Source organism: Aspergillus welwitschiae (genome assembly GCF_003344945.1).
Source record: "Aspergillus welwitschiae strain CBS 139.54b unplaced genomic scaffold BDQ94scaffold_16, whole genome shotgun sequence".
NCBI classification, from domain to species: Eukaryota; Fungi; Ascomycota; class Eurotiomycetes; order Eurotiales; family Aspergillaceae; genus Aspergillus; species Aspergillus welwitschiae.
Window position 1 is genome coordinate 305,491 of NW_020798710.1, and position 24,193 is coordinate 329,683.

Genomic DNA, 24,193 nt, shown 5'->3' on the forward strand with positions numbered 1-24,193 from the left:
TCGGGCGAGGCTGGGCGCGGGTGGGCCCGCCTGGGGTTAGCTGCTGACTCAGGTGGAGTCCGTTCTATGATTGCAGTTAACTAGTTAGTTATCAGTCTATCACTTTTAACTATCTATGCTGAGAACTTCAATTCATTACTAGTTATTGTTCTCTCTTGGACATCGTATCAGCTTGAACCAGTTCGGTGTCCAGGTGCAAGCATAAACCCCCAATCCGCGGGTTGAGGATTGAGCTGTCTGGGCTGCGATCGCGACGCTTCAGCCTTCATCACCTGCCAGTGACGAGGCAGACTTTAGGTTGCAGGCAACACATATGATACATCTCAAGCCACTGCTTATTTGAGGTCTCTTCAGCATATCCTTACCTGAAAAAGGCCCAATCTGAGACGAACGTGGCCAAGTTGCTATAAATAACGGGGCTGAACCACGATCGGATAGGAACCTACCGGCATCGATCCAGGAGAATCTCATCTTAGACGGTCAGCTCACTAGATCCCTGACTAGCAGTACTCTCTTGTCTTGTCGTAAAAGGACACCTCTTCCTTGCATATATACGCCATCTCAACACGCGATTGGGCATCTCTGCTCATTGTTGTCTTCGGAAGATCATCGGCCCGGTCGGCGTGTCACTCCGCATTGCTGTAGTTTCACATTAACTGGCTTCATTTACTTGTCCCTCTCCGGATAGTCGTGGTGTTGCCAGTCCGGTCTTGGATGGGGGTGTTGCGCTGATTCTTGTTCCATTGAAGCGGATTATTTCCAAATCTCAACCATGGACGCTTTCGCGATTACCGAAGGCATTGTCCCTGACAATAGCCAGGATGGCCACAACTCCGAGCCCGCCGCCGGCAAGTTACCGGAAGGAGCCAACAAGTTCCAGCGTGCCATTGCGGCCTGGCGAGGTTTGTCGCCTCAATCTCAGAATTCTGGACCGAAGTATCCGGTAGCTAACAAGTTCCTTTGATACAGGTATCGATCTCGCCAGCACGGTCGCAAAGCTAGACAGTACCGCATCTGACATCGTCGCTCAGCAGCGTGATGCACTCGTCCAGCGCAAGGATCTCGCCCAGAAGACAAAGGACTTCCGCAAGCTAGATGACTCTTCTAAACTTGCTGAGTACAAGGGCCTTCTGAAAGGTTCGTGGTGTTCCAACCGCATCCGTCCGAACCGTCGCTAACACCTCACAGCTTACCAGGGGTTTATCGATCTTCTCACGAACCAGGGCAAGGCCTCCTCGTCCGCCTTCTTGCAGCTCTATTCGTCCTTGTCTGAAGCGCCTGATCCCTACCCTCTCCTTGAAGCATCCGTCGATTCCCTCGTCCATTCCGAAGAAACCGTCCCCAAACTGACCTCGGAACGTGATCGTCTGCAAGGCTCCGTCGACCGTCTCACCTCTCAGCTGGAGGATACAGAAAAGCGCCTTCAAGAAGAAAGGGCGGCGAGAAAGAAGCTAGAAGAGAACCAGGAGTCTAAAATCAAGGAGGTCGAGGAGTCGTGGTCCGCGGTGCTGTCAGAGAAAACGAACAATTGGACGGCTAAAGAGAAGAGCTTGGAGGAGAAGGTGGAGAACCAGGAGCGCTTGGTGAAGGAGCTCAAGGCAAGCTATGAGGTGTCACAACGCTTGGGCCAGGAGGAAGAGGGCGGCGAGGGCACCCACGGAGCTAGCGCTGCGGAACTCGAACTGGTTTCAACCGAATTGGAGAAGACAGGACTGAGGCTGGCGGAAGTCGAAGCGAGAAATGAGCAACTCAGGCTCGAGCTGGCTCAAGCCGTCTCCCATTCGCAGTCGGGTCACGCAGCGTCCGTCGAAGATGATCCTGATTACCTGCGCCTCCAGTCGGAGAATTCGTCCCTCTTGCGCAAACTTGAAGCTGCTCGGTTTGATAAGGAGTCTGAGCGACACACCTGGGAGTCCAAGTACTCTCAGGCTGAGAGGCAGATCACAAGTATCACAGCTGAGAAGGAAGAATTGCGCTCAAAGTTGGAAAAGGTCGCTGACTATGAAGACATCCGTCGGGAACTGGAGATGATTAAGGTAATAACTCTATATCCCTCTGTCTTGATTGGCTATCTGACGGTTACAGTCTATTGAATTCTCGCCTGGCGATGACGATGATGCTGCCGATCTTACAGACGCTGCGAACGCCAACGGCGCGGCTGCCAAGTCCCAGGATGGGTCAAAGAACAAGAATAGCTTGGAGCAGCTCTTGCTGGCCAGGAATAAGAAGCTGACAGATGAGCTCACCATTCTACGAGTATCCCATCGTGACCTACAGGGCCAGCTAGAGGCACTCCGCGATGATCTCTCAACCACGAAAGAGGAGTTGGAGAAATCGCAGAAGCTCTCTACCACACTGGAGAATGATCTTCTCCGTGTACAGGAGGAGGCTGCGAACACATTCCCCTCATCGGCAATGTCTGTTGCTGGTACCTACACCTCGAAGTATCCGCATTCGTCCCGCAAGGGCGCAGTGTCGCCCACCTCGTCCATCATCTCGGGCTTTGACCAGTCCATGGCTTCGGCCAACACGATGGACTCCATCCGTGCGGGAGAGCCAGTCGGGGGTGGCTCAGGTCTTTTGCCTATGATCCAAGCCCAGCGTGACCGCTTCAAGAAGAAGAACGCTGAGCTGGAGGAAGAGCTGTCAAAGCTGTACGGCACAGTGAAGTCATTGAGACAGGAGGTGGCCTCTCTACAAAAAGACAACCTCAGCCTGTATGAGAAGACACGCTATGTCTCAACGTACAACCGTGGGCCGGGCGCATCATCGTCCGCCTCTGCTTATGCGAGCAGGCCCAATGCCTCGTCCATCCACCCATCAGCAGACACGCCGTCAGGGCTTTCCCTCGATCGGTACCAATCCGCGTATGAGGCTCAGATTTCACCATTTGCCGCTTTCCGGGGCCGTGAGTCTACGCGTGCATACAAGCGCATGAGCCTACCGGAGCGAATTGTATTCTCACTTACCCGGATCATTCTCGCTAACCGCACGAGCCGGAATCTTTTCGCGGGCTACTGCTTTGCTCTACACATCTTGATCTTCGTCATGCTGTATATGATGAGTACCATGGAGATCGAGAAGCATAGCAGCGCAAGCCTTGGTGCAGCCGCTGCGGCTGCAATGGCCGGCGGGGGTGGCAGCGGTAGCGGTGGTTATACTGGCCAGCAGCTCCATGGAGATGATTGGCAGCAAGAAGGCTTCAACCACGCGGGTTGATCTCATGACTAGCATTGTATTCTTAGCCCGTTGGGAGCGACGAATCATTCAGGGGCGTTTGTTGGTTGGCGGTTATGATCTAGTGCTGATACTTTTCTATGTGAATATCCTATGTTCTATAATGCAAATACTTCTATATGATGCTTGATGCTTTGATCGATTAGAACGGTAACTGCTAATAATATTGTGGCGTGCAGTACAAGGGAGCAATGCATAGAGGAAAGCAGTTGCTAGAGGGGACGGTACTGCCAATCGAGTTGCATATCATAAGTGTATGACTGGGAAGAATGATCAGATAGGCTAGCCAATAAGTAAGGTACTGTGCGGTTTTCGGGTTACATATATCTCTTTCTATCTTCCTTTCTTCTTCGTATTCTATTTTTCCTCTATATGAGAGGGATCAAAAGATGAAACAAAAAAGAAAAAGAAACGGCCCGAGCCGCGGATCGAACGCGGGACCTCTCGCAGATATGCTTGGGTTTGTATCCCTAAGCGAGAATCATACCACTAGACCACCCGGGCGTTGCTTGTTGAAACACGGTTTTCCTTTATGCTCTATGAGCCTTTTTCCAATTTTAGCTGTAGTTCCGTAATTACTTGTGCCATCGTGACATTCGTCATACAGGGTTATACGGCCGCAAAATGAGAATACCCTTTCTATATAAGTTGGTAAGCTTCAAATTGTCTTAGGCTTTTTGCTTTTGAGTGCCACTAGGAAGAAAAAGTAATGGACAAGGGAGTGATGGTTAGTTGCTGCTAAGTTTTCTTGATCGGAGGCGTGTTGGCTGAATATATATTGGTGGTTACTCTATGATACTACTTCGCAGGGATGGTGGCTGCTTTTCGCCATTTCACCTTTAACACCACTCACCCCGAAACATCAAGCCCGGCACTTCTTCCATGGAATACACCTCCTCGTTGATCCCGTGAATGTGATGCCCTCCCAAAGTCCGATGACCAGAACTCTGCAATAACACCCTCGCGCGATTTTACTTAACACCCAGCAATACCCGAGCGACTACCTGCACCTACCCTCCGGTGTTGTATCTCAGCAACATACCCCGAATGGAAAGAACCGATATTACCCCATCTCAAGTTACTAAGTTCGTCACTCCTAGAATTACAGAGTGCCAGAGCCCTACAACTACATTGCATGCATAACAGGGGTGCTTCCTTGGATGCCCACACAGGAATGGCCAGACTTCGAAACGACTCAGCCAACAACCTTCAATGAATTCAGCCCCTGCAACGATGATAAGCGCGATGCGATGTACATGAGGGCCATTCATACTAGTCCCTTCGTTTCAGAAACAACGATGGGATCATACTAATGCTGACGGATTTTGCCCATCATATCCCAATAGCCGCCCGAGCCATGAGACAGACCGGTACCACACCGCGGCCGAACGAAATCTTCCTTGGAGCCAGAAGGCCAAATAGGGAGCTGACAAACTTCATCTATCTCGCACTTATGACACTCCCTGAATACCGCCCAATTCAAGTAATGCTTCAGGTCCTCTATAATTGCAATGCCCTCTTCATACGTCTCTGCGCTCTCGCCAGCAACCAAACTCGAACACAGTCGCTCCGAGACCTGAGAAACAGCCTGAGCTGGGACGGTGATAATATCAGCGTCAGAAACCCAGAACTGCTTGGCGCAGCGCTCAATTTCAGCAGTCGAGTTGCGCCCACGCGCGTCGATAAATGGCTCAATAGCGAGGTGAAGCTCACGGCGAAGTTCATGGTGAGTTGAAATGGCCGGAGACAACGCCAGACTAATGCGGTAGTGGTATCTGGTCATGATCATGTCAACGACGTTTTGCCAGTTGATACCAGTGTTTGTTAGACCAGTCCCTCTGACCAGCCGATCAATGTGTGCGCGTACGGGCACCAGCTTTGCAGCATCGTTGACCACCCGGGGGAGGCCCTGCTCGTCAAAGTACATTGCGTCGGGGTATGCGAACATCGTGACAAAATCGTCGTAGTTGATGGATACTCTGCCGCCCCCAATGCCATCGAATCGGGTAGCAAGTGCTCGAGCATAGCTGAGATGGGAACCACCGTCCCCATTGCGTGATGGATAAGTGCTTAAGATGCTTACAACGTCGAGGTTATCGGCGAACGAGCAGAGGATAACCTCGAAGCCACCGACCATTCGAATGAATCCGTCAACACGATTGTCCCACTGGTCGCGGGCCATGGCACACAGATCGTCGGCGCGCAGGTTGTCACCCTCTGCCGGGCTGCCATCAAAGAGGGTTGCGTTTCGGAGGACAATGTCCTGCATATCGAGGGTACCCTTGAGAGATTTTGCAGCCGACTGTCCATCAAAGTACACGAAACGTAGTTCACGCTTAGTGCGATAGGTGTGGAAATATCCCGTCTGTTCTGCTGCCGTGGGTTCGGCGGAAATGAAAGATGACTGGTCATAATGCTCCCCAATGTTTGACTGACTCTGGTGGCCAGGCTTGTTATGGTGACCATCGTAAGATCCATGACGAGCTTGCGAGTCGGATCCTTCAACCACTACTCTGTGAGATTCCTCGTGCGAAGTTAGGAAATACTGAACAACTGACTGCAGTCTCTTCCATTGGCGAGTGAAGAGGCCATGGTGAGGCGTGCTTCCAACAGCCATGTCAGCATTGTGATGCTTTGTGTGACCGCGGAAATCTGCATGATAAGGCTTCACGTGTTCGCGGTGCTGGGCATGATCCTGTGTCCAGTCGTTGTTGTCTGAATCAGAGCCACTTTGCTGGTGAACCGACTCTTTCCGGTGCTTATCGCGAGAGCCTGCATAATATGGCTTTAGATGTTCGCGATGCCTGGCATGGTCTTGTACCCAGCCGTCGTTCTCCGGTCCAAAGTCAGATTTATGCTGAACCGGCTCCGCCCAGTGTTTACTGCGAGAATCCGCACGATATGTGCTCACATGTTCGCGGTGCCGGGCATGATCCTTTACCCAGCTGCCGGTTTCCGTTTCAAGGTCACTTTCATGCTCCACCGTCTCCGTCCAACGATGATCATATGTTTTCTCCATATTGCTCTGTTCCTCATCGTCATGTGGCTGGTTGGTAGCTTCGGAGGGACCTGAACGACGAGTCCTACCAGGATGGGCAAAAACCATGGCATGCTCCGGTTCAAAAGCTAACCACTCAGTGCCATTGATACGATATGCACTCGAGGTACCGTGGTAGAACTCCGTTCCTTGAGGTACCGTGGCAATGAAGACGGACATGCCATTGTGCTGCATGACGCTGCCGAACATCTTCATGGAGTTATGCAAAGCATTGAAGATGTAGCTGGCATGAGTAGAGCCATCTGGCACAGAATGTCGTTCTTCGGCTGGGAACGGGCTGGATGCCACCGTCCACGGCAATAAAGCCCAAGCTAGCCGCTTGATATCGAACTTCATGTCTGTCGAATATCCACCACTTCGATGCCTAAGGCAATATATCAGGGAAGAGAGTTCCCGTTGGCATAGAAGTCATGCCAAGTTCCTTATGAAGTAGATGGGATTTGGGTCTCTCAGGGGCAGAATCCCGGGATGACGCGGTCTCCACTTCACACAGCTGAGACTAAAGGCATGGAAGGGGAAATTTGAGTAAACGCTTCGACATTAGTGACATCGAAATATTGGGAGTATTGTATAATTCGGCCATAGGTATGAGCATGTCACTTGATGTGGCATCACGGCACATAAGACAGCCAACAGGCATTATGCCCGCGGACTAGCCGGGTATGGTCCGTTCGGTCTCTCGCGGTCCCATCCAAGAACCGGGAAGCAGATTCGGGCCTCGGAGATAACGATATCAAGGGTACAATGCATCGGATGCCAACCTCAGTCGGCAGGATACAGCAACCCGGGTGTCATTGACCCACTCGGTCGTGGGGGACGTTGTTGGCTGAATCGGAACGACCGGCAGCAATCCGTGGATTTAGTGGTTCCCTATAAGGGTACTCAATGCTGACCGTGCATCGGAGTTGATGTTCCGGAGCAATTTAAGCAGCTGATTTATCTTATCTGATCCAGGTGTCTCGTGGGTTGGCTCGCCAGTCCCACTCAGCTCTGAAGTACTATCATCCTGCGCTTGGCATCCCTCCTAATCCATCCAACCACATCTATTTGCATGTAGGATACCCCTGCAACCGAAGTTGGTCCTTCCATATCTCGGTTGCGAAATTTACGGGCTCACACCACTCTCAATGGCATCTCCCTTCTCCGTACAGCTGTGCAGCACATGACGGATGCCCAGAATTTGATTCTTGACCCGTGTCTTGGATGCAATATACGATGTCAATTGACATTGGCTGTAGAGATGAGGGGGTGCGAGATGGAGCTCCACGATTAATTCGCTTCCGGATTGCTCTTTCCGAGAATGAGCACTATATAGCGGCCTCTGGACGACTTGGAACTGGGTATCAGAGCACATTACTTCGAACAACTTCCTGATTACCGTTTTTCTCCTCATCTTTGACAAAGGCATAGGCTGGCCAAGGTGCTCATTGAGTTTATAACCTTGTTTAGTCTTTTTCAGACACTTGGGTATTCCTTCAAGTGAAAGTGTCCGAGGTAGTCCACACCGTATCCCTCATTATGAAGTTGACTATCCCTCTTCTACTCCTCGGGGCTGTCTCAACGGTCAATGGGTGAGCATAAACAAGTTGCAACAGGAAACGCTGTGACTATACTGACAGTGTCTAGCTTGAGTGAGTGCATCCTCAACTGCCAAGCCGAGGCTGCAGCAAGCGACTGCAGCACCAGCAACTAGTAGGTTGATACGTTTATATTCGCTTCTGGGAAAGCAAGTATCTCATTATCAATCCACAGCAATCAGACCAGCTGCTACTGCAACAACGGTGACTTTCCCATTTATGTGCAATCTTGCCTAGAAAAGTATGGAAATACTACGCTAAGTATGACCGCATGCATATGCTAACACAGACAAGGAGCTGCTCGAATGATATCGGATCCTTCCACACCTATCGTGGTTCACAGTGTGGAGGCTCTTCTGCTACAACCACCGCAACTGCAGCTGCTTCGACCTCGACCATAACCCTGAGTAGCTGCATCCTTGAATGCCAGTCTACTGCCGCCGACACTGTAGGTGGCGTTTGTTCGTCCAGCAGCTAGTATGTACCCACAACTTTCTACCTCCTCCACCCACAGAAAGCTAACTCCAACACCCAGCAACAACACAGCGTGCTATTGTGACTCGGATTCCTTCGCCACCCAAACTCAGGACTGCATCTTCTCGTCCGTATCCCCTACCCTTCCTTACTAGACCAGCATCAGCCAAGCCTAACAAAACCCAGGGACTGCGCCGGCCAAGATGGGACTTTCCACCAATGGCGCGGAAGTATTTGCGCATCCAGCACAACTACAAGCAGTTCCACCTCAGCTGCGACATCCACCAGCAGTAGTTCCGGCAGCTCCGGACTTAGCAAAGGTGCCATCGCAGGAATTAGTGTCGGCTCTGCCGTAGCCGGGATTGCAATTATCTCCTTGATTGTATTTACGCTCCTACGCCGTCGGTGGAAAGCCGCGAATACTTACAACAAGGACAGTGACCCTAGGAACTTTCCGCTTCACAAGCTGGCTTCAGCTTCGACGTCTGTTGCGTGAGCCTAGCCCTCTGCAAGTCAAACACCTCAAGATAAGTATGTAGACTAGAAGGGCTATATACTATGCGGCAATGACACAATGATCTTTCCATTCCTACTAGCTCTACTACCTATCCACCTTGTCATACCGTACCACACCACACCAAAATAGAACCTAGAAAGGATGCAGGACTAGCCATATTACAACCGAGTACTTTTCTCGTAAGAAGAAACCCTTCCCCCTTTTATACCGTCCCGAGCTAGCCGTGCTTACTCGCTCCATGGTCATACTCACTCTAACTTGACATATCAGCTCCTGCATGTAGTTACGACTACACAAAAGCAGCTAACCACAAATCACCTCAATGTTAACCCAAACCTACAAACATACATGCAGCCATACCCATACCCAAATCAAGCATGAACGACACAAAACCCAGCCAAATGAAGATTTTGCACAAATGGCTAACCAAAGAGTCACTACAAGCAGTAGATACGTACTGCACAATAAGAAATAATTAGTTATGCAGATTGAACAATCTGACTAATATACCATAGAAACCCTAGTTAGCTATGCAACCTCGCAAAGTACTACCAAATGCGGAAACTAGCGCCGGAGCGCTGAGATATGCAAGTTTAGCGTCTAGGATAAGAATTGAAGGAACATCGGGTGATGATGCAATGCATAAATGTTTTCGTGGAAGATGTAACGCGATATAAGCGATACAAGTATTGTGCTGTGTGGATTGGATCGTTTTATATGATACTATGTCTTAATTTTGCGGAATCAACCAGGCTCTTAGGAAGATCAGGAGTGCGGACAAGCAGGTCGAGAAGAAGAGCCTTTATATACATTATGCTTTTCATAAGGGAGATGGTTCTCAAAATATTATGCTCGTGTGGTTCTTATCCTGATTAAGTTACATCAGTCAACTAATCTCTTCTTGTAGACGGACCCTTCCTCGTTACGTGGTCTTGTTCTACGACATTCGCTCTTGTTCCAAGTATCTAGAGGGAGAAGCAACCGTACACTTATTCAGTGGCACGATGCTAATTAGCTAGAGGAAACTATAGACTCCGGTCAACATAACCCTGGCCAATCACGCTATGAATGGACATGAAATGACCCAGCGTGAGACTCGGCTCGTCAGACATGTAAGTTAAGGCGATTAAACATTTGCGGCGCATAACTCCAGCGGATATGCTGCATAACACGGTTTAGGGTGATGACAAGTTCAAGCATGCGTTGTCGGCTTGTTGCTCTCCCCTCGAGTTCGCGAATAGGACCCCGGATATGCTGCAGTTGTCAGTTCAAATAGAAATACAAAGCAATAAGCATAATTTAGCATACCACTTCAGTTAACCTCCCAACAGCACAAGAAACGCTATATATTATATAGAATTTCCAGACAGGCCCCACCACTGTGCATCCAACAACAGGTGGAGGGGGCATATCCGGACAGACATGTCGATAAGACTCATGAGCCCAAGACATTAGACCAGCCATCCATACTCCCAATTGTGCCTGAGCTTCAGCACCAGTACCATCAAGCCCTTTGACTTTAACACCGAGGCCAAGTAGCCTTTTCCCTGTATGAACATTCTCGATGTGACTCAGCTCTCTATCGCGGGTATCTATCCCAGCGAGCCTAAAGACTCTCCCCAAGGCTCTTTCGGTACACCAACGACCAAGTCAAGGTTGCTGTTGAACATGCCTCTGGCACTATGCTGAGGCCGATACCTGTCCCTCATAGGCTCCGCTTGCCTGCAATCGAGTCTATTAGCTTTCCCACCCTTGCTGCGAATTGTGCACGGTGACTTACACGCTCCACGACTCCAAGGGCAGATCATTGATGGCCAAGTCCAAGATCGGTCGGACATAGTCCATCACCCATGAGCCTTTACTCCGCTCCTCCCTGGCACAACGATAGCATGCGGATATTATCCTACTCATTTCATGTTCAGAACCATCAGATATCCAAGCAGGTTCGCCATGTTTCAGAAAGTGTAAGAGATAATGGGCGTTGTGGTCGTCAGGCAGCATGCTCTGATCCTCGAAGATGATACTTGGTGTAGCTTCTGCAAGTCTGTCCCTCAAGTCCGTGACGATTTGGGTTCGCCTTCTGATCCCAGAATCAGACATTGATAATGGTAATGACTCGTCGCTTTCACCAAACTCCGTTCTAAAAGCTTGAAATGGCTTTAGCCCGCTGTTTCAAGTGAGAGATATCGGGTAACCCACCTCCAATGCTCTCATCTTCGATGCGCTCTTGTCCTGTTTCCTCGCGATTGTTCCGTCGAAACCGTTCGCCTTCCATGTCGAGCAGATTTGGGCTTTGACAGTTCGTTGAAGAGACAACAACGTTCTGGATAAATGACAATAGAGTTCACTAATGATAAGCTATGAAGATAAGGGAAACGAAGGTCGTATTCGTGATAGATGTGATTGGAGGGAATGCGGTGGGATCAAGGGAGTGTCGAGGAATTGTTGATATCCCAGCAGGACAGCTGAAAGGAAGGGCTCACCCTCTATTCCTAACCTGCCAAATCGGGATTTGGTTCTCAGATGGCCTAACAATTCCCAGTTTATTTCTTAACAGAGGATACTGAGACCTAACGAGTCAAATAATGATGTTAGATTATGCAACCACCAAGCAGACAACCTCTCCATCTTACTAAAATTTCCGACATTAAGCTCTACGCATCCAGCAGCCTGCACCCTATCCATGCGAAGATACCTGTGACTCGTAGCAGTAAAATCAAGGACTACTCGTGCTGTGTCACCTGGATTTACTGTTGGAAGCCTTTTATTAGGTAATCCAGCTACTTTAGAGTCCAGTTGTTCCACTACAGCACTTCTGTAGTCTTTGCTGAAGCTATTCCCGAACACGATGGGAGTAAGAGAGCTACTCGCAAAGTGAATCTAAGTTACACCACAAGATATCGTACCATAAGTATGTCAGTACCTTAAGCTAGGTTCCTATGGAAAGTAACCCAATACCATATCCATATAATTGCATCAATTCATCAATTCAATCCATCAAGTTTATTGACGGATCAAGCCTGACACTGCGATTCTAGTCATAGAGGAGCTTCACGGTCTGAAGCAGGTGAATCAGGTCTAAAAGCCATGAATCCACCATACATACATATATAAACCCGCAATTCGCCTTTTTGAGCTATCATCCATCTACTTATCGATATCTTACCGTGTTCACTAGATCTCTGCTCCACTCTTCTGAGCCTTCGCTAGATGACTATACCCGGGATGACTGGGCATCCAATACAAGAATGAGATTGATATTTTGAAGGGAGATTGCGGTGTCTCACTTATTATTCTACAGTGATTAAGGTACTGGAATTGTTGACGCTCCTAATAGAAGCACAACCGAACAAAGCCAAGCCCGTCTTGGCTCCTCTGATCAAGGTAGAAGTCATAATTCTTGCGGAAAGGTAGAGAAGCCTAAGCAACAACGTTTTATACAATGAAAGTTATTGGAGATTAAACCCTGAATCTTCCACTGCCTTTGGTATGATTCGTTACATCTGTGATGCTGCAGTGAGTGTTGCAGTCATATACAGAAACAAAGTGCGATATCCAGTTTGACAGTACTATCTATGATCTTACGATGTGGAACAACAGCGTCTACGTTTTCCAGACAGCTTAGCTGCCAAAATAAACCTGTCTAAAAGAAAAAAAAATAGTTACAATAGAAGAGGAGAAATAACACCCTTGCACATGAAAAATATGAAGTCGATGGTGGCAAACTGCGAGGTGGCCCCTTCTATATTCTGTGGCAGCGGTAACATCGAAAATTTACCCAGAACTCCTCTTGAAACACCTCTTATGACCTGTATCCTACCGAACACTATTTTCGCAACTAGGCTTGATGTGCTATTGGGGATGTTAGTCTTTATGTCATTGAAACCGAGCATCGAGTATCACAATGGCCCAACATGGGCAATGCTGGGATATGCCAATTATTCAAATGTACCTGACTGAGCTCCAATTGACACTACAGCTTCTCTAACAAGCTAAAACATCAAATGACATTGGAGATTAGTGAGCAGCAGAAGTGGCAGAAGGATTTGGCACGCCTGCCAAGTGGGTAGTAGCTGCCTCGTTATACCCACGGCAGCTCAATGACCCGAGAGCAACCTTGTGATGGTAGCTCAAGGAAGATATCCTTCAAAGGAATACTTTCCATGCTCTTCGCCAGTGGTAAGCCCATCCCGTGAAAGTTGTTAGGGCCTTTCGGAATTAATGCTTACCAATTACAAGGGCCAAATGCCAAAAATAGAATTTTCAAGAAGACTGGAAAAAGCGTTGGCAACATACCAACCGGTTCCTATCGGCCACATCCTGTCCGAGTTCCCCGGACAACATCGCGGGATTAATAGGACCTACCAAGAGTGATGGCTAGATGATACTGAGATAATATCTTAGACAATCTCAAATTCAGGGAACTGGACAAGAAATTCAGACGGGCACTACAATGAAAAGCAGAAAGGCCTAACGAAATGTGGGCCTCCAAAGACTCAACTTTTTGAAGCGCACAGAAAAGCCCCAGTGGTTCAGCAAACCGCGTGTGGACTCCCACCGATAGACTCCAAACAGATCGACTGCTCACTTGAGATTGACAGAAAAGGGGAACATTGAGAGCTTCCGTCACATCCGTATGACTGCCCTTTTGGGATTCTACTTTCGTCTACTCGCATGTCTCTCTATCTTAACAAAATAGCCCTACCACTGTCTTCCCTGCTAACCCCCACGTATCATGCGCTATTTCTCGGGGATAACGCCTTTTGTGACTTCGCGTGCATACATAGTGTGGTTTTCTACATCCGTGGGTTTGAGGAGAGCTTTCGGTCTTCGGTCTTGCCGTCTACGTGGAGAGGACATTGGCAATCATGCGCGATTTTGTTACATTTCGTTGAGTATCAGCTCCGTCTGTCCGTGTCGGTTTGGGAGTTGGTGTCCTGTACGTTACTATTTACGTAGTCTATCGATGTCACCTTCGTCTACAGGGGGGAAGAAGTGGATGCCTACTCGGATAGAGCGGGTAAAAGGTTGGAGAAAGGTGATAGCGAGGACCTTCACGGTTTCGGACATGGTTCAAATGACCCGAGGAGCTGATGATCCGTCGCGGAGACGGTGGCAAGTATGCTGCAGGCTGGAGGTATCACACCGAGAGTCGTGGACTAGTCGTGAGATGACTGCGGAGCTGAGACTAGCTTCACTATTTTGGGGATTCGCTCAGGGAAAGCGGAAAATGCCGCTAATGGTGTCCGAGACCTCGTTCTATATCTGATAAGAGGGTAGTATTCGGTTCAAGGATGGCCGTTGTGGGTATAGGCGTACTGTCAGTCCTGCATCTGTTTTGATTATGAATCAGTAGACGTCTAGAAGCATTGATGGTAAGATCAACTCATCTGTGTTAGGGCCAGAATTGCTTTTGATAGAGGGGGGAACTCAAGGCATCAACAAGCCGTGGGGTTCCCTTTCCGGTGGAGCTTACAAGGACGAGTACCAGCATCTCTTCTCGAAATTTTGGTTATCTTTGCACGCTCTTATGCCGTCATTGGTGGTATCTATCGAAGTGTGACCGAGTTATGATCGGCAATAGCTTCCATGAGACTCAGAATAGTGACCTTGTGACGTGAGATGCTTCGAGATTGCGACTAGTAACCTTACTTGGCCGGTATAGAGTCCACCGTTCCTATTTTTATTTCATTTAATCTATGATCCCTGTCGGAAGGAGGTAGAGTTACTTTCCCACAACGGGGATGGGCCATCCTGCGTCTTGCATGTGCTGTATGGGGGGTGCGGGTGGTATCTCCACGAGGTCGTCTAATGTGTCAGGTCCGATGGGTACCTGCTTCGATTCAGAAAACAACACTGATGAAGCATATTACTTCATGAAATTAGTTAGAAATGGTAATAATCAACCTCAGCTTCAACTTCAACAATGGCCAAGTCGAAGATAACAGCCGTTTGCCCTACAGCTGAAGCGTAGCTAAGCGTCGAGCACAGGCCTCTCTTATAATAAGCCGTGATAATCCCTGCTGCGAAAGGATCTTCCAAAAATAACCAGCACCTACAGCGACCGTCGATTTGTCGAATCACGTTGTGGACACACACCCTGGGGGTGGATAGATAGACTAGTAGTCGACAAGTTGTACATGGGGGAGGTGGACGGGAATCTGCAGGCTAACCGGCATTGGCAAGCTTCTAGTACGCTAAGCGCCGACCCCCTCACGGTGAGATATTAGGGCTGCTCTATTAATAGCGGGTGAAAGGCGATCGGACATTTTTTAAACAGTCAGCGCCAATGAAACCCTGTCACTAGACAGGGTTAGCCGAAAAGGCTTCGATCGTTCGATATGCCAATCACGGCTCGCCAACGACTCTATCTTCTGCAGAAATAGTCGCCAGGGTAGACGACCGTGTTTCGCGTGGCCCATCCTCGTATACCGTTACTTTCGGCACTTTGGAGGCGTGAAGGATTCATGCCTGGCGCCCATTCTTGCACCAATGGGAGAATCGGATTGCTTGTGCGTGCTGTGGGCGCCTTCAGGCTTGCTGTGAGTCGAGGCTGTTAATAGATACAACATTCTGGGTTTCAAGAGCCGGGTGCGGTACTGCGTTTGATTGCACATGCAAGCCTTCTTCTTGTGGCTGTCGGTCTGTTGGAAATAATTCTTATATAGCCCTTCTTCCAGCTGGATACATCCTCCTTTTTTTCTCTTCAGGTTTCCAGCCATCCTATAGTCAGTGCTCAAGAAGAGTGCTCTACTCTTCCTTTTCTCTCCTTCAACTCTTCACAATTGCTATTATTCTTCTGAGTTACCATTCAGCATTTGTCCTTGAGCTTCCAATTTCAATACTCGCATTGTATGCTATCTTTGAACTTGCCACCATCTCCTCATACATCAACTTTGTATCAAGCATCCGGAATGCGTGCGAACCTCTTTCTCCTGGGCTGCCTGACAGCAGGCTCCATGGCAGCGCCAACCCTCCTCAACGACATATACGACTATTCGTCGGACTTAGCCACCTACCTCGGAAAAGTGAGCAAGTACATCGAGAGCACGGGAGAAGAACTCATTAAGAGCGCCAACTCATGCGATACATCCAAAATTTCTCTTCCATCATACGCGTCCAGCCTGCCCTCACCATCCGGATTGAGTCCGATCTATGTGGCAGTCGGCCGTGGCACCCAGGTAAGCAGAAGCAGACCCGCCTACTGTCACACAGTCAATGCAGGGGGAGACCCCCGGCCGAACTGACAAGCCCCTCCTTAGAACTACACCTGTGCCACCTCGACCTCGGACTCAACGCCCCAAGCCATAGGTGCAGTGGCGCGTCTTTACAACGCGACCTGCATCGCGGCCAATTACCCGGACATGTTGTCGTTACTCCCGGGTATAGTGTACAAGGAACAGTTGCCCAGTAACGAGGAGGATCCCCTCCCGCCGGCGAACCTTGAACTCTTGGGTCACCATTTCTTCAGAGATACGACTACCCCGGTTTTTAATCTGGATACTTTGCCATCTCGGCAGTATGGGATTGCGATCACGAAGAAACAAGACTCGCTTGATGCTCCATCGAGTGCTATTCAGGGTAGCAATGGGGCTGTCCAGTGGCTTTACCTGACCACTATCAATGGTACAGTCGGTGAGTATAAAGCGGTTTATCGAGTAGACACGGTTGCCGGTTCAGCTCCGAAGACCTGCCAGGGGATGCAGTCGGTGTTCACTGTTCAGTATGCGGCCAATTACTATTTCTATGGTGCATGACGGCGGGTGATGTACAGAGCAGTTGCACTGTTAATAGATGGAAATGAGACAATTTTTCATGACAGGTTCACTTATACATCATAGTAGAATAATCGGTAGCGCGTAATTCTGGCCCATTAGGTAGCGTAGCTGTCAACCCTGCAACTGTTGAGAGTCAGTCTTAAGCGCCGAGCCGTCAGAGAAGAGCGATGCGCCTTCCGATTGGCAGGGCTGGCCAGCGTCAGGTGACCTCGCTATCCAGCGCGATCACGTGCCTCAAGTGCCCACAGCAGCAAGCCGCGCTAGCACCCAACGGGGCCTAGCGCAGACTGAATTTCGAAAGAATCCAAGGCTCCGTCTGAAAAATCTCGACCGCAACAACGACAAACAGCACGGCCTCGACCGAACACTGAACGCCAGTGCGGGTGCGATTTTTTTTGCAAAAGCTTCTATTCAAGGTCCTCGAGACTCGACAATTCCGGATTTTCCTTCTCCCGAACGGGCCTTCCTTGCCAATTTTTCTTTTTCCTATTCTCCGGTTAAACCGCAACCGAAGAATCGAAGCATCAGTCCGATCATTTTTCTGGACTGAGAGCATTTGGACTTTACGTCTTCGTCGACCTTTTTCGATTTAAATCACACATATCACAATGGCATTCGGTGGTCCTCGTGGTGGTGGTGGCCGTGGTGGCCGTGGTGCTCCTCGTGGAGGTGGTGGCGGCCGTGGTGGTAGAGGTTTGTTCACCATCGATTGATTTCATCTTGGGAGAAACGTGGCAGGCAGGCATATGTGATCTTTTCGCATTGTTGTTGTCGATCATGTTGGAACTTGCTTGCTTCTTGTGACGGAGAACCTCGTTCTTGTCCCAGAGCATATCAGGTTTTCCAATATGAGCGACTCGATTCGCGTGCCGGAACTGCGGTTATCCCTTCACGGAAAAAGAACATGTCGCTAACCTTTGCACGTTCTATAGGCGGTCTTGGTGCCGGTGGTCGTGGTCGCGGCGGTGGCCGTGGTGCTCCCCGCGGTGGTCGTGGTGCCCCCCGTGGCCGTGGTGGTCCTCGCGGCGGTGGTCGCGGCGGTGCTAAGGGTGCCAAGGGTGGTGCTAAGGTCATCATTGTAGGTGTTTCCTGTTAAATCGATCGAGAAGAAAAACATTGGATGGACTCTAACCGGGATTCGTCTAGGAACCCCACCGTCACGCTGGTGTCTTCGTCGCCCGTGGTGGTAAGGAAGATTTGCTCGTCACCAAGAACCTTACTCCCGGAGAGGCCGTCTACGGTGAGAAGCGCATCTCTGTCGAGTCCCCCGCTGAGGAGGATGGCACTGTGACCAAGACCGAATACCGTGTCTGGAACCCCTTCCGTTCCAAGTTGGCTGCCGGTATCCTGGGTGGTCTGGATGACATCTACATGCGCCCTGGCTCCAAGGTCCTGTATCTCGGTTCCGCCAGCGGTACCTCCGTCAGTCACGTTGCCGATATCGTCGGACCTACTGGTAACGTCTACGCCGTTGAGTTCTCCCACCGTTCCGGCCGTGACTTGATCGGCATGGCTACCCACCGCACCAACGTTATCCCCATCGTCGAGGACGCCAGACACCCTCTTCGTTACCGTATGCTCGTCCCCATGGTCGATGTCATCTTCGCCGATGTTGCCCAGCCCGACCAGGCCCGTATTGTCGGCCTGAACGCCCACATGTTCCTCAAGGAGGGCGGTGGTGTCATTGTCTCCGTCAAGGCCAACTGTATCGACAGTACCGCTAAGCCCGAGGTTGTGTTCGCTCGTGAAGTCCAGAAGATGAGAGAGGAGCGGATCAAGCCCAGGGAACAGCTGACCCTGGAGCCTTTCGAACGTGACCACTGTATAGTGTCTGGTATCTACAAGCGCTCTGCATGAATTTAAGAAACAAAAAGAATCCGGTGGTTTTTGCTCTTTTGTCTCTCTCATGTCATAATTACTTATGCTTCCCCTTTATACGGCGTCGAGTGTTCCGTGATCTGTTGCAATTTTCTTCGATTTTTTCCTTGTGTGTCCTCATGTCCAGGTTTCTTAGATGTACTTCTTGAGTCAGAAAATTTCGAGGTTTACGGTTTCTGGTCGTTCAAGAATTTAGCTGCTAATTAAGCTGGTCAATGATTCACCATTCTTTTGTGTAAAACAAAGTGTAGTTGCTAGACGATTTTCATAGCCCATCGTACGTTGATCTATCTCGGACTTCCCCCGGCCATCCGCTTTCTGCCCACATCTCGGCACTCGGACCGTTCAGCGGAGAACAGACCGAAATGCCTCATCAGATTCCACGAATCGGACTTGCTGCGTGGATCCATGACGTTCGACTAATGAGAGGCTTCATCTTGAGCGATCTCACGATGATTGAGGGACTTTTCGTTCGGGATGGGGGCAATTGAAAGACTGCCACCACAGTAGCTGTGGTAAAGTCTCCGCTCAACCCCGCAGCAGGCTGACTGCCTTGACTATATAAGTTGTATAATGTGACTTCACTATCACTTACCTCAGAAATCCAGGCTACCGCAACCCACTCACATTACTACCTACAACACAGCTACCAAACTACAACTACAACTCGACATGTCCATACTCATTACGGGAGCCAGCGGCTACGTTGGACAAGAACTCGCCGCAGCCCTCCTCACCACCCTCCCATCATCGACAGTAACACTCACAGACGTCGTTCTCCCCACGGTCCCCAAGAGCGCAGCCCAACATGCCTCTCGCACACAATGCATCGAAGCAGACCTCACGAACCCAAGCGTAGTCGACACGCTCATCACCTCCACCAACCGCTACGACACCATCTACCTCCTTCACGGCATCATGTCCAGCGGATCCGAAGCCAACTTTGAACTAGGAATGCGCGTCAACCTCGACGCAACCCGCTATATCCTCGACCGCCTCCGCACCGTCACCCCCGGCGTGAAAGTCGTCTTCACCTCCAGTCTGGCAGTATACGGCCTCGCCCCACCAGGCTACATCATTAACGAGAGTAACTTCCCCGCCGTGCCGTCCTCGTCATACGGATCCCAGAAACTCATCATCGAGACGCTGCTCAATGACTACTCCCGTCGCGGGTTCCTGGATGGTCGTGCTGTCCGCCTCCCCACTGTTACTGTCAGGGCGGGGAAGCCGACGCAGGCGGCGAGTAGCTTCGCGAGTGATATCATTCGGGAGCCGTTTAATGGCCGACCTGCGGTGTTGCCAGTTGCTAAGGAGACGGAGATGTGGATTTGTTCGCCTGCGACGGTGGTGAGGAACTTGGTGAAGGCGAGGGAGATTCCGGCGGAGAAGTTTGGGGACTCGAGAGCGGTCAATTTGCCTGGGTTGAAGGTTAGCATTGCGGAGATGTTGGAGGCGTTGGAGAGTATTGGTGGGAAGGAGAAGAGGGCCTTGGTGGAGGAGAGATATGATGAGGATGTTGATCGGATTGTGCAGACGTGGACGCCCAATTTTGATACAAAAAGGGCGTTGGAGTTGGGGTTTGTGGGGGATGTGTCGATGAGGGAGAATGTAGAGATGTATGCGAAGAGTTTGGGGAGTGAGTAGTCTAGATTGTATTCAGTGGTGACGGCAGTAGTGGAAGTAATTGATTCATATGCTATTTGGACTCATTGTATGGAGGTTAACTGCATTGGGAATAGTGGAGTCATGTGATATGTAGTAATAAGTGTAGGGAGTATCAAAGTAGAAGATTGGTATCTGATTCTTGATGTCTAAGATTAGTATAGGCCCTGTCTGGCTTTGATTGATGTTTGTACAGTTTTGAATGGCGGTCTCCAGACTGTGCTGGTAGCAACAAACTGTCTAAGCAAAAGAAGCTAGGGAACAGTCGGAGCGAATGCGGTGGTTTGGAAAAGCGGGTCATGTGATTGGCTGGCGGATGGGCGAACAATTTGACTCCCGAACTTCAACCTCGCATCTCCAAGGCTGACCTGACCGTCTTGTTGCACCCTTCCTCATTCCTCCCTCCTTCCCCCCAACCCACCTCCATCTTCACACAATGGCTTCTCGGCGCCTAGCGTTCAACCTTAACCAGGCTCTCCGGAGCAAGGCCGCCCTGAAGGCCATCCAGCCCGTCAAGCGTGGCTTCGCTTCCCCGGTCACCTTGCCTTCCACCACCCAGTCCACCACTCTCTCCAACGGTTTCACGGTACGCCGAATGGGTTATCTCAATGGCTCAAGGAACTCACTGACTTGCCTCAGATCGCTACTGAGTACTCCCCATGGGCTCAGACCTCCACTGTTGGCGTGTGGATCGATGCCGGTAGCCGGGCAGAGACTGACAAGACCAACGGAACCGCGCACTTCCTGGAGCACCTTGCTTTCAAGGTATATTTAAATTGCAAATTGAAGGCTTGGAAATGCAATTGCTGACATCTACCAGGGCACCAACAAGCGTTCCCAGCACCAATTGGAGCTCGAGATCGAGAACATGGGCGCTCACCTGAACGCCTACACATCGGTACGGCCCGGAAACATGGAAGAATCAATTCCCTTGGATCGCAACTAACGCCGCATAAATACAGCGCGAGAACACCGTCTACTACGCCAAGTCCTTCAACAACGATGTCCCCAAGGCCGTCGACATCCTCGCCGATATCCTTCAGAACTCCAAGCTGGAGCCCACTGCCATTGAGCGTGAGCGCGACGTCATCCTCCGTGAGCAGGAGGAGGTCGACAAGCAGCTCGAGGAGGTTGTTTTCGACCACCTCCACGCCACTGCTTTCCAGAACCAGCCCCTCGGTCGCACCATCCTCGGCCCCAAGCAGAACATCCAGACCATCTCCCGTGACAACCTGGTCGACTACATCAAGACCAACTACACTGCTGACCGCATGGTCCTCGTTGGTGCCGGTGGTATCCCCCACGAGCAGCTCGTGAGACTCGCTGAGGAGCACTTCGGTGGCCTCCCCAGCAAGCCCCCGACCTCTGCTGCCCTGGCCCTCACTGCTGAGCAGAAGCGTACCCCCGAGTTCATCGGTTCCGAGGTCAGAATCCGTGACGACACTCTCCCCACTGCTCACATTGCCCTTGCCGTCGAGGGTGTCAGCTGGAAGGATGATGACTACTTCACCGCTCTCGTCACCCAGGCCATCGTCGGTAACTGGGACCGTGCCATGGGTAACTCCTCCTACCTTGGCAGCAAGCTCAGCTCCTTCGTTGAGTACCACGGCCTTGCCAACAGCTTCATGAGCTTCTCCACCAGCTACAGCGACACTGGGTATGTTATTTACTGTTTGCTTTTCTAGGAGGTTCGCTAATTGATTGAAACACAGTCTGTGGGGTATCTACCTGACCTCCGAGAACGTCACCCGCCTCGAGGACCTCATTCACTTCACCCTCCGTGAATGGTCCCGCCTGAGCTACAACGTCACCTCCGCTGAGGTTGAGCGCGCCAAGGCTCAGCTCAAGGCCTCCATCCTCCTCTCCCTGGACGGCACCACCGCCGTTGCCGAAGACATTGGTCGCCAGATCATTACCACCGGCCGTCGCCTCAGCCCCGAGGACATTGAGCGCACGATCGGCCAGATCACCGAGAAGGACGTCATGGACTTCGCCTCCCGCAAGCTGTGGGATCAGGACATTGCCATGAGCGCTGTCGGCAGCATCGAGGCCGTCCTGGACTACAACCGTATCCGTGCGGACATGAGCCGCAACTCTCTGTAAAAAGGGAGAGCTCATGAAAGTGGTTTGAGAGTGTGCGAGTGAGAGAAGAAGGAGAAGCAGAAGAAGATTTATGGCCCGTGTTTTCTTGTTTTGGTGATTTTCTAATAGATAGAAGCGGTGGTCGTGCCCGAAGGAGCGTGTCATGTACAGTACACAACTGTCGCTATATCAAAATGTATTTGTTTAGTTTCAGTTTGCATGTAAAACACCCCAGTCAGGTAACAGCCACTTATATTTTTCACTCCAGAGAAATTAACAACCAGAACAAAGAACACCAACAACACCAAGTATCCAAAAATCCTAATCATCTCCTACACGAAGCCTACTATCCACTCAAAACAAAAAAAGATCAAAATCAATACCAAATCACTGATACTCCATCCCCGCGGGAGCCTTATACCCCTGCTGCGCACCAGGCCCCTCCAACAACGCCGCCCGACTCTCCAATTCCTTCTCATGCTGCATGAGCGTGCAGCACGGGCAGCAGAACGACCGCATACAGTCCCCGCATCCGGACCCCTCAAGCCCGAATTTCTCTCTGATTTGGGTGCGCTTCATCATCAATGGGATGAAGTGGAAGCCGCAGTAAGCGAGAAGGAAGTAAACGCAGCACTGCATTACATTACAATATCAGTATTCAGTATCAAATTGGTTGTTATAGGAGGAAGGATGGGTTTGGCTGTATAGTATTAGGGATAGGGGACGTACACCACCGTTCATCATGCTATCGTCTTTCAGGGTGGGGTCTTCGAGACGAGAACTGGTGCGGCCGTGGAGGCAGCAGGGGCAGCAGAAGGCGAGGGAGCCTGTTCATTGTGTAAGTATATTTGGTTAGTTTTGGGGGGAATTGGGGGTTGTTGAGAGGGGAGGGGGAATGGGGACGTACAGGTGCCGCAGGGGGAGCAGCAGTCCCAGAAGCTGGAGGACCATTCTTGACCTTCACCCATTTTGATTGATTATCTGTTTTAAGTACGTGTGGTTGTGGTGGTGAGGAGGTAATGGAACTTGTGGTGAACGAGAGGTAATTATAAGGGTATCTTGTTGTATGAGAAGGAAACAATTGAACGAATGTATAGATTCAAAATAAGATCGTGTATGTTAATATAATAGAGAATGAATGAAAGAAAGAAAGTAATCTCGAACCACCGTCAGCAAAGCACCTCCTCGGGGTCTTATAACTTTTGTCCAAACCCCCCTATAACTCACTAACTTCTGTCTCTGGATAATTACGCCCAATCTTCCTACGCCCAATCTTGCATGGGGGCGATGCAAATCCCATGGCACTGACAGCAACTAGAAAACAAAATTTTCAAATAAAGGGTACGAAGCTCAAAAAAAATGAAAATCAGCCCCAGGACAGACTCCACACACGAACACAGCCTTGCATTAGCGTTAGTTGGCGTTCAGGTAAACCAAAACAGACAGCCGTTGATCGTCTATCCATCCACACGCACTAGACTAAGTAGTATAAAGTAAGGACAGGGAATCCAAGGGGCCGCCCGCTGGCTGAGGCTGATTGGTATGATTTGGCTTAGATGAATTAGGATCGGGCCAAGGAATTAATTTAGACGACTTTAGTAGTGGCTGTCTATCTCTACTTCGCAGGTTTTGGCCCTTTGGTTTGGGGGCCAACAGCAACCTCAAACACATGGGTGTCGGGGTTGTCAGGGCGTAAGCGAGGGCTACGGCAGTCATGAGGGTAAGGGGGCGTTTTAGGTTTTCTTGGTTTCTTGGCTTGAGGTAGATAAAAGTGTTCTATGAGGATGCGCGGTGAATAATTCCGGAAGAAGAGATGGTAGTTCGTATTGAAGGCTGAGACATGGGAAGGTTGAAGGGTGGATGTTTAGGTAACAAGATCGTGTGATTAGGGGACCGCGGGAGGGAAAACACGGGCGTGGATCGCGATCAT

At 50.2% G+C, this 24,193-nt stretch overlaps 9 protein-coding genes and 1 non-coding gene across 10 annotated transcripts; 5 read left to right on the forward strand and 5 right to left on the reverse strand.

Moving 5' to 3' along the window:
- The first annotated feature begins 622 nt into the window (after positions 1 to 622).
- Positions 623 to 3,277, forward strand: BDQ94DRAFT_34131 (CCAAT displacement transcription factor COY1). The gene is made up of 4 exons (XM_026775535.1): positions 623 to 902; positions 970 to 1,137; positions 1,189 to 2,036; positions 2,086 to 3,277. The coding sequence occupies exons 1-4, from the start codon at positions 773 to 775 to the stop codon at positions 3,217 to 3,219; spliced, it is 2,280 nt and encodes a 759-aa protein (XP_026626258.1). The 5' UTR covers positions 623 to 772; the 3' UTR covers positions 3,220 to 3,277.
- Positions 3,278 to 3,650: 373 nt separating this feature from the next.
- On the reverse strand, positions 3,651 to 3,741 carry BDQ94DRAFT_t150. Its single transcript has one exon. It is a non-coding gene; the product is annotated as a tRNA-Pro (tRNA).
- Positions 3,742 to 4,387: 646 nt separating this feature from the next.
- Positions 4,388 to 6,631, reverse strand: BDQ94DRAFT_178759 (uncharacterized protein; the record flags this gene model as incomplete). Its single annotated transcript, XM_026773191.1, has 1 exon — positions 4,388 to 6,631. The coding sequence occupies one exon, from the start codon at positions 6,629 to 6,631 to the stop codon at positions 4,547 to 4,549; it is 2,085 nt and encodes a 694-aa protein (XP_026626259.1). The 3' UTR covers positions 4,388 to 4,546.
- Positions 6,632 to 7,813: 1,182 nt separating this feature from the next.
- BDQ94DRAFT_170399 (CFEM domain-containing protein) lies at positions 7,814 to 8,842 on the forward strand (the record flags this gene model as incomplete). Its single annotated transcript, XM_026771478.1, has 6 exons — positions 7,814 to 7,866; positions 7,922 to 7,987; positions 8,048 to 8,113; positions 8,167 to 8,349; positions 8,408 to 8,473; positions 8,533 to 8,842. The coding sequence occupies 6 exons, from the start codon at positions 7,814 to 7,816 to the stop codon at positions 8,840 to 8,842; spliced, it is 744 nt and encodes a 247-aa protein (XP_026626260.1).
- Positions 8,843 to 10,455: 1,613 nt separating this feature from the next.
- Positions 10,456 to 11,138, reverse strand: BDQ94DRAFT_170400 (uncharacterized protein; the record flags this gene model as incomplete). Its single annotated transcript, XM_026771479.1, has 3 exons — positions 10,456 to 10,585; positions 10,644 to 11,010; positions 11,063 to 11,138. 3 exons carry the CDS (start codon positions 11,136 to 11,138, stop codon positions 10,456 to 10,458), a joined length of 573 nt encoding a protein of 190 aa, XP_026626261.1.
- Positions 11,139 to 15,777: 4,639 nt separating this feature from the next.
- Positions 15,778 to 16,620, forward strand: BDQ94DRAFT_170401 (uncharacterized protein; the record flags this gene model as incomplete). The annotated part of the gene is made up of 2 exons (XM_026771480.1): positions 15,778 to 16,044; positions 16,126 to 16,620. 2 exons carry the CDS (start codon positions 15,778 to 15,780, stop codon positions 16,618 to 16,620), a joined length of 762 nt encoding a protein of 253 aa, XP_026626262.1.
- A 360-nt stretch (positions 16,621 to 16,980) lies between these two features.
- Positions 16,981 to 18,786, forward strand: BDQ94DRAFT_143854 (rRNA 2'-O-methyltransferase fibrillarin family protein). Its single transcript, XM_026766333.1, has 3 exons — positions 16,981 to 17,334; positions 17,574 to 17,719; positions 17,788 to 18,786. The coding sequence occupies exons 1-3, from the start codon at positions 17,250 to 17,252 to the stop codon at positions 18,496 to 18,498; spliced, it is 942 nt and encodes a 313-aa protein (XP_026626263.1). The 5' UTR covers positions 16,981 to 17,249; the 3' UTR covers positions 18,499 to 18,786.
- Positions 18,787 to 19,191: 405 nt separating this feature from the next.
- Positions 19,192 to 22,284, forward strand: BDQ94DRAFT_159504 (bifunctional SDR family oxidoreductase/M16 family metallopeptidase; the record flags this gene model as incomplete). The annotated part of the gene is made up of 6 exons (XM_026769078.1): positions 19,192 to 20,155; positions 20,637 to 20,767; positions 20,821 to 20,946; positions 21,002 to 21,079; positions 21,144 to 21,838; positions 21,894 to 22,284. The coding sequence occupies 6 exons, from the start codon at positions 19,192 to 19,194 to the stop codon at positions 22,282 to 22,284; spliced, it is 2,385 nt and encodes a 794-aa protein (XP_026626264.1).
- Positions 22,285 to 22,539: 255 nt separating this feature from the next.
- BDQ94DRAFT_34182 (PLAC8 family protein) lies at positions 22,540 to 23,413 on the reverse strand. Its single transcript, XM_026775536.1, has 3 exons — positions 23,171 to 23,413; positions 22,993 to 23,090; positions 22,540 to 22,896 (listed from the first exon to the last, which is right to left on the reverse strand). Exons 1-3 carry the CDS (start codon positions 23,229 to 23,231, stop codon positions 22,651 to 22,653), a joined length of 405 nt encoding a protein of 134 aa, XP_026626265.1. The 5' UTR covers positions 23,232 to 23,413; the 3' UTR covers positions 22,540 to 22,650.
- Positions 23,414 to 23,636: 223 nt separating this feature from the next.
- On the reverse strand, positions 23,637 to 24,182 carry BDQ94DRAFT_143861 (uncharacterized protein). The gene has a single exon (XM_026766334.1). The coding sequence runs from the start codon at positions 23,977 to 23,979 to the stop codon at positions 23,743 to 23,745; it is 237 nt and encodes a 78-aa protein (XP_026626266.1). The 5' UTR covers positions 23,980 to 24,182; the 3' UTR covers positions 23,637 to 23,742.
- Between the last annotated feature and the right edge of the window lie 11 nt (positions 24,183 to 24,193).

Coding starts and splice junctions, on each gene's coding strand:
- BDQ94DRAFT_34131 (XM_026775535.1), top strand. CDS start 773: ATGGACGCTTTCGCGATTACCGAAGGCATTGTCCCTGACAATAGCCAG. Junction 903..969: donor TGCCATTGCGGCCTGGCGAG/GTTTGTCGCCTC, acceptor CCTTTGATACAG/GTATCGATCTCGCCAGCACG. Junction 2,037..2,085: donor GGGAACTGGAGATGATTAAG/GTAATAACTCTA, acceptor TGACGGTTACAG/TCTATTGAATTCTCGCCTGG.
- BDQ94DRAFT_143861 (XM_026766334.1), bottom strand. CDS start 23,979: ATGACTGCCGTAGCCCTCGCTTACGCCCTGACAACCCCGACACCCATG.
- BDQ94DRAFT_34182 (XM_026775536.1), bottom strand. CDS start 23,231: ATGGGTGAAGGTCAAGAATGGTCCTCCAGCTTCTGGGACTGCTGCTCC. Junction 23,091..23,170: donor CTGCTCCCCCTGCGGCACCT/GTACGTCCCCAT, acceptor CACAATGAACAG/GCTCCCTCGCCTTCTGCTGC. Junction 22,897..22,992: donor ATAGCATGATGAACGGTGGT/GTACGTCCCCTA, acceptor AATGTAATGCAG/TGCTGCGTTTACTTCCTTCT.
- BDQ94DRAFT_143854 (XM_026766333.1), top strand. CDS start 17,250: ATGGCATTCGGTGGTCCTCGTGGTGGTGGTGGCCGTGGTGGCCGTGGT. Junction 17,335..17,573: donor TGGCGGCCGTGGTGGTAGAG/GTTTGTTCACCA, acceptor CACGTTCTATAG/GCGGTCTTGGTGCCGGTGGT. Junction 17,720..17,787: donor GTGGTGCTAAGGTCATCATT/GTAGGTGTTTCC, acceptor GGATTCGTCTAG/GAACCCCACCGTCACGCTGG.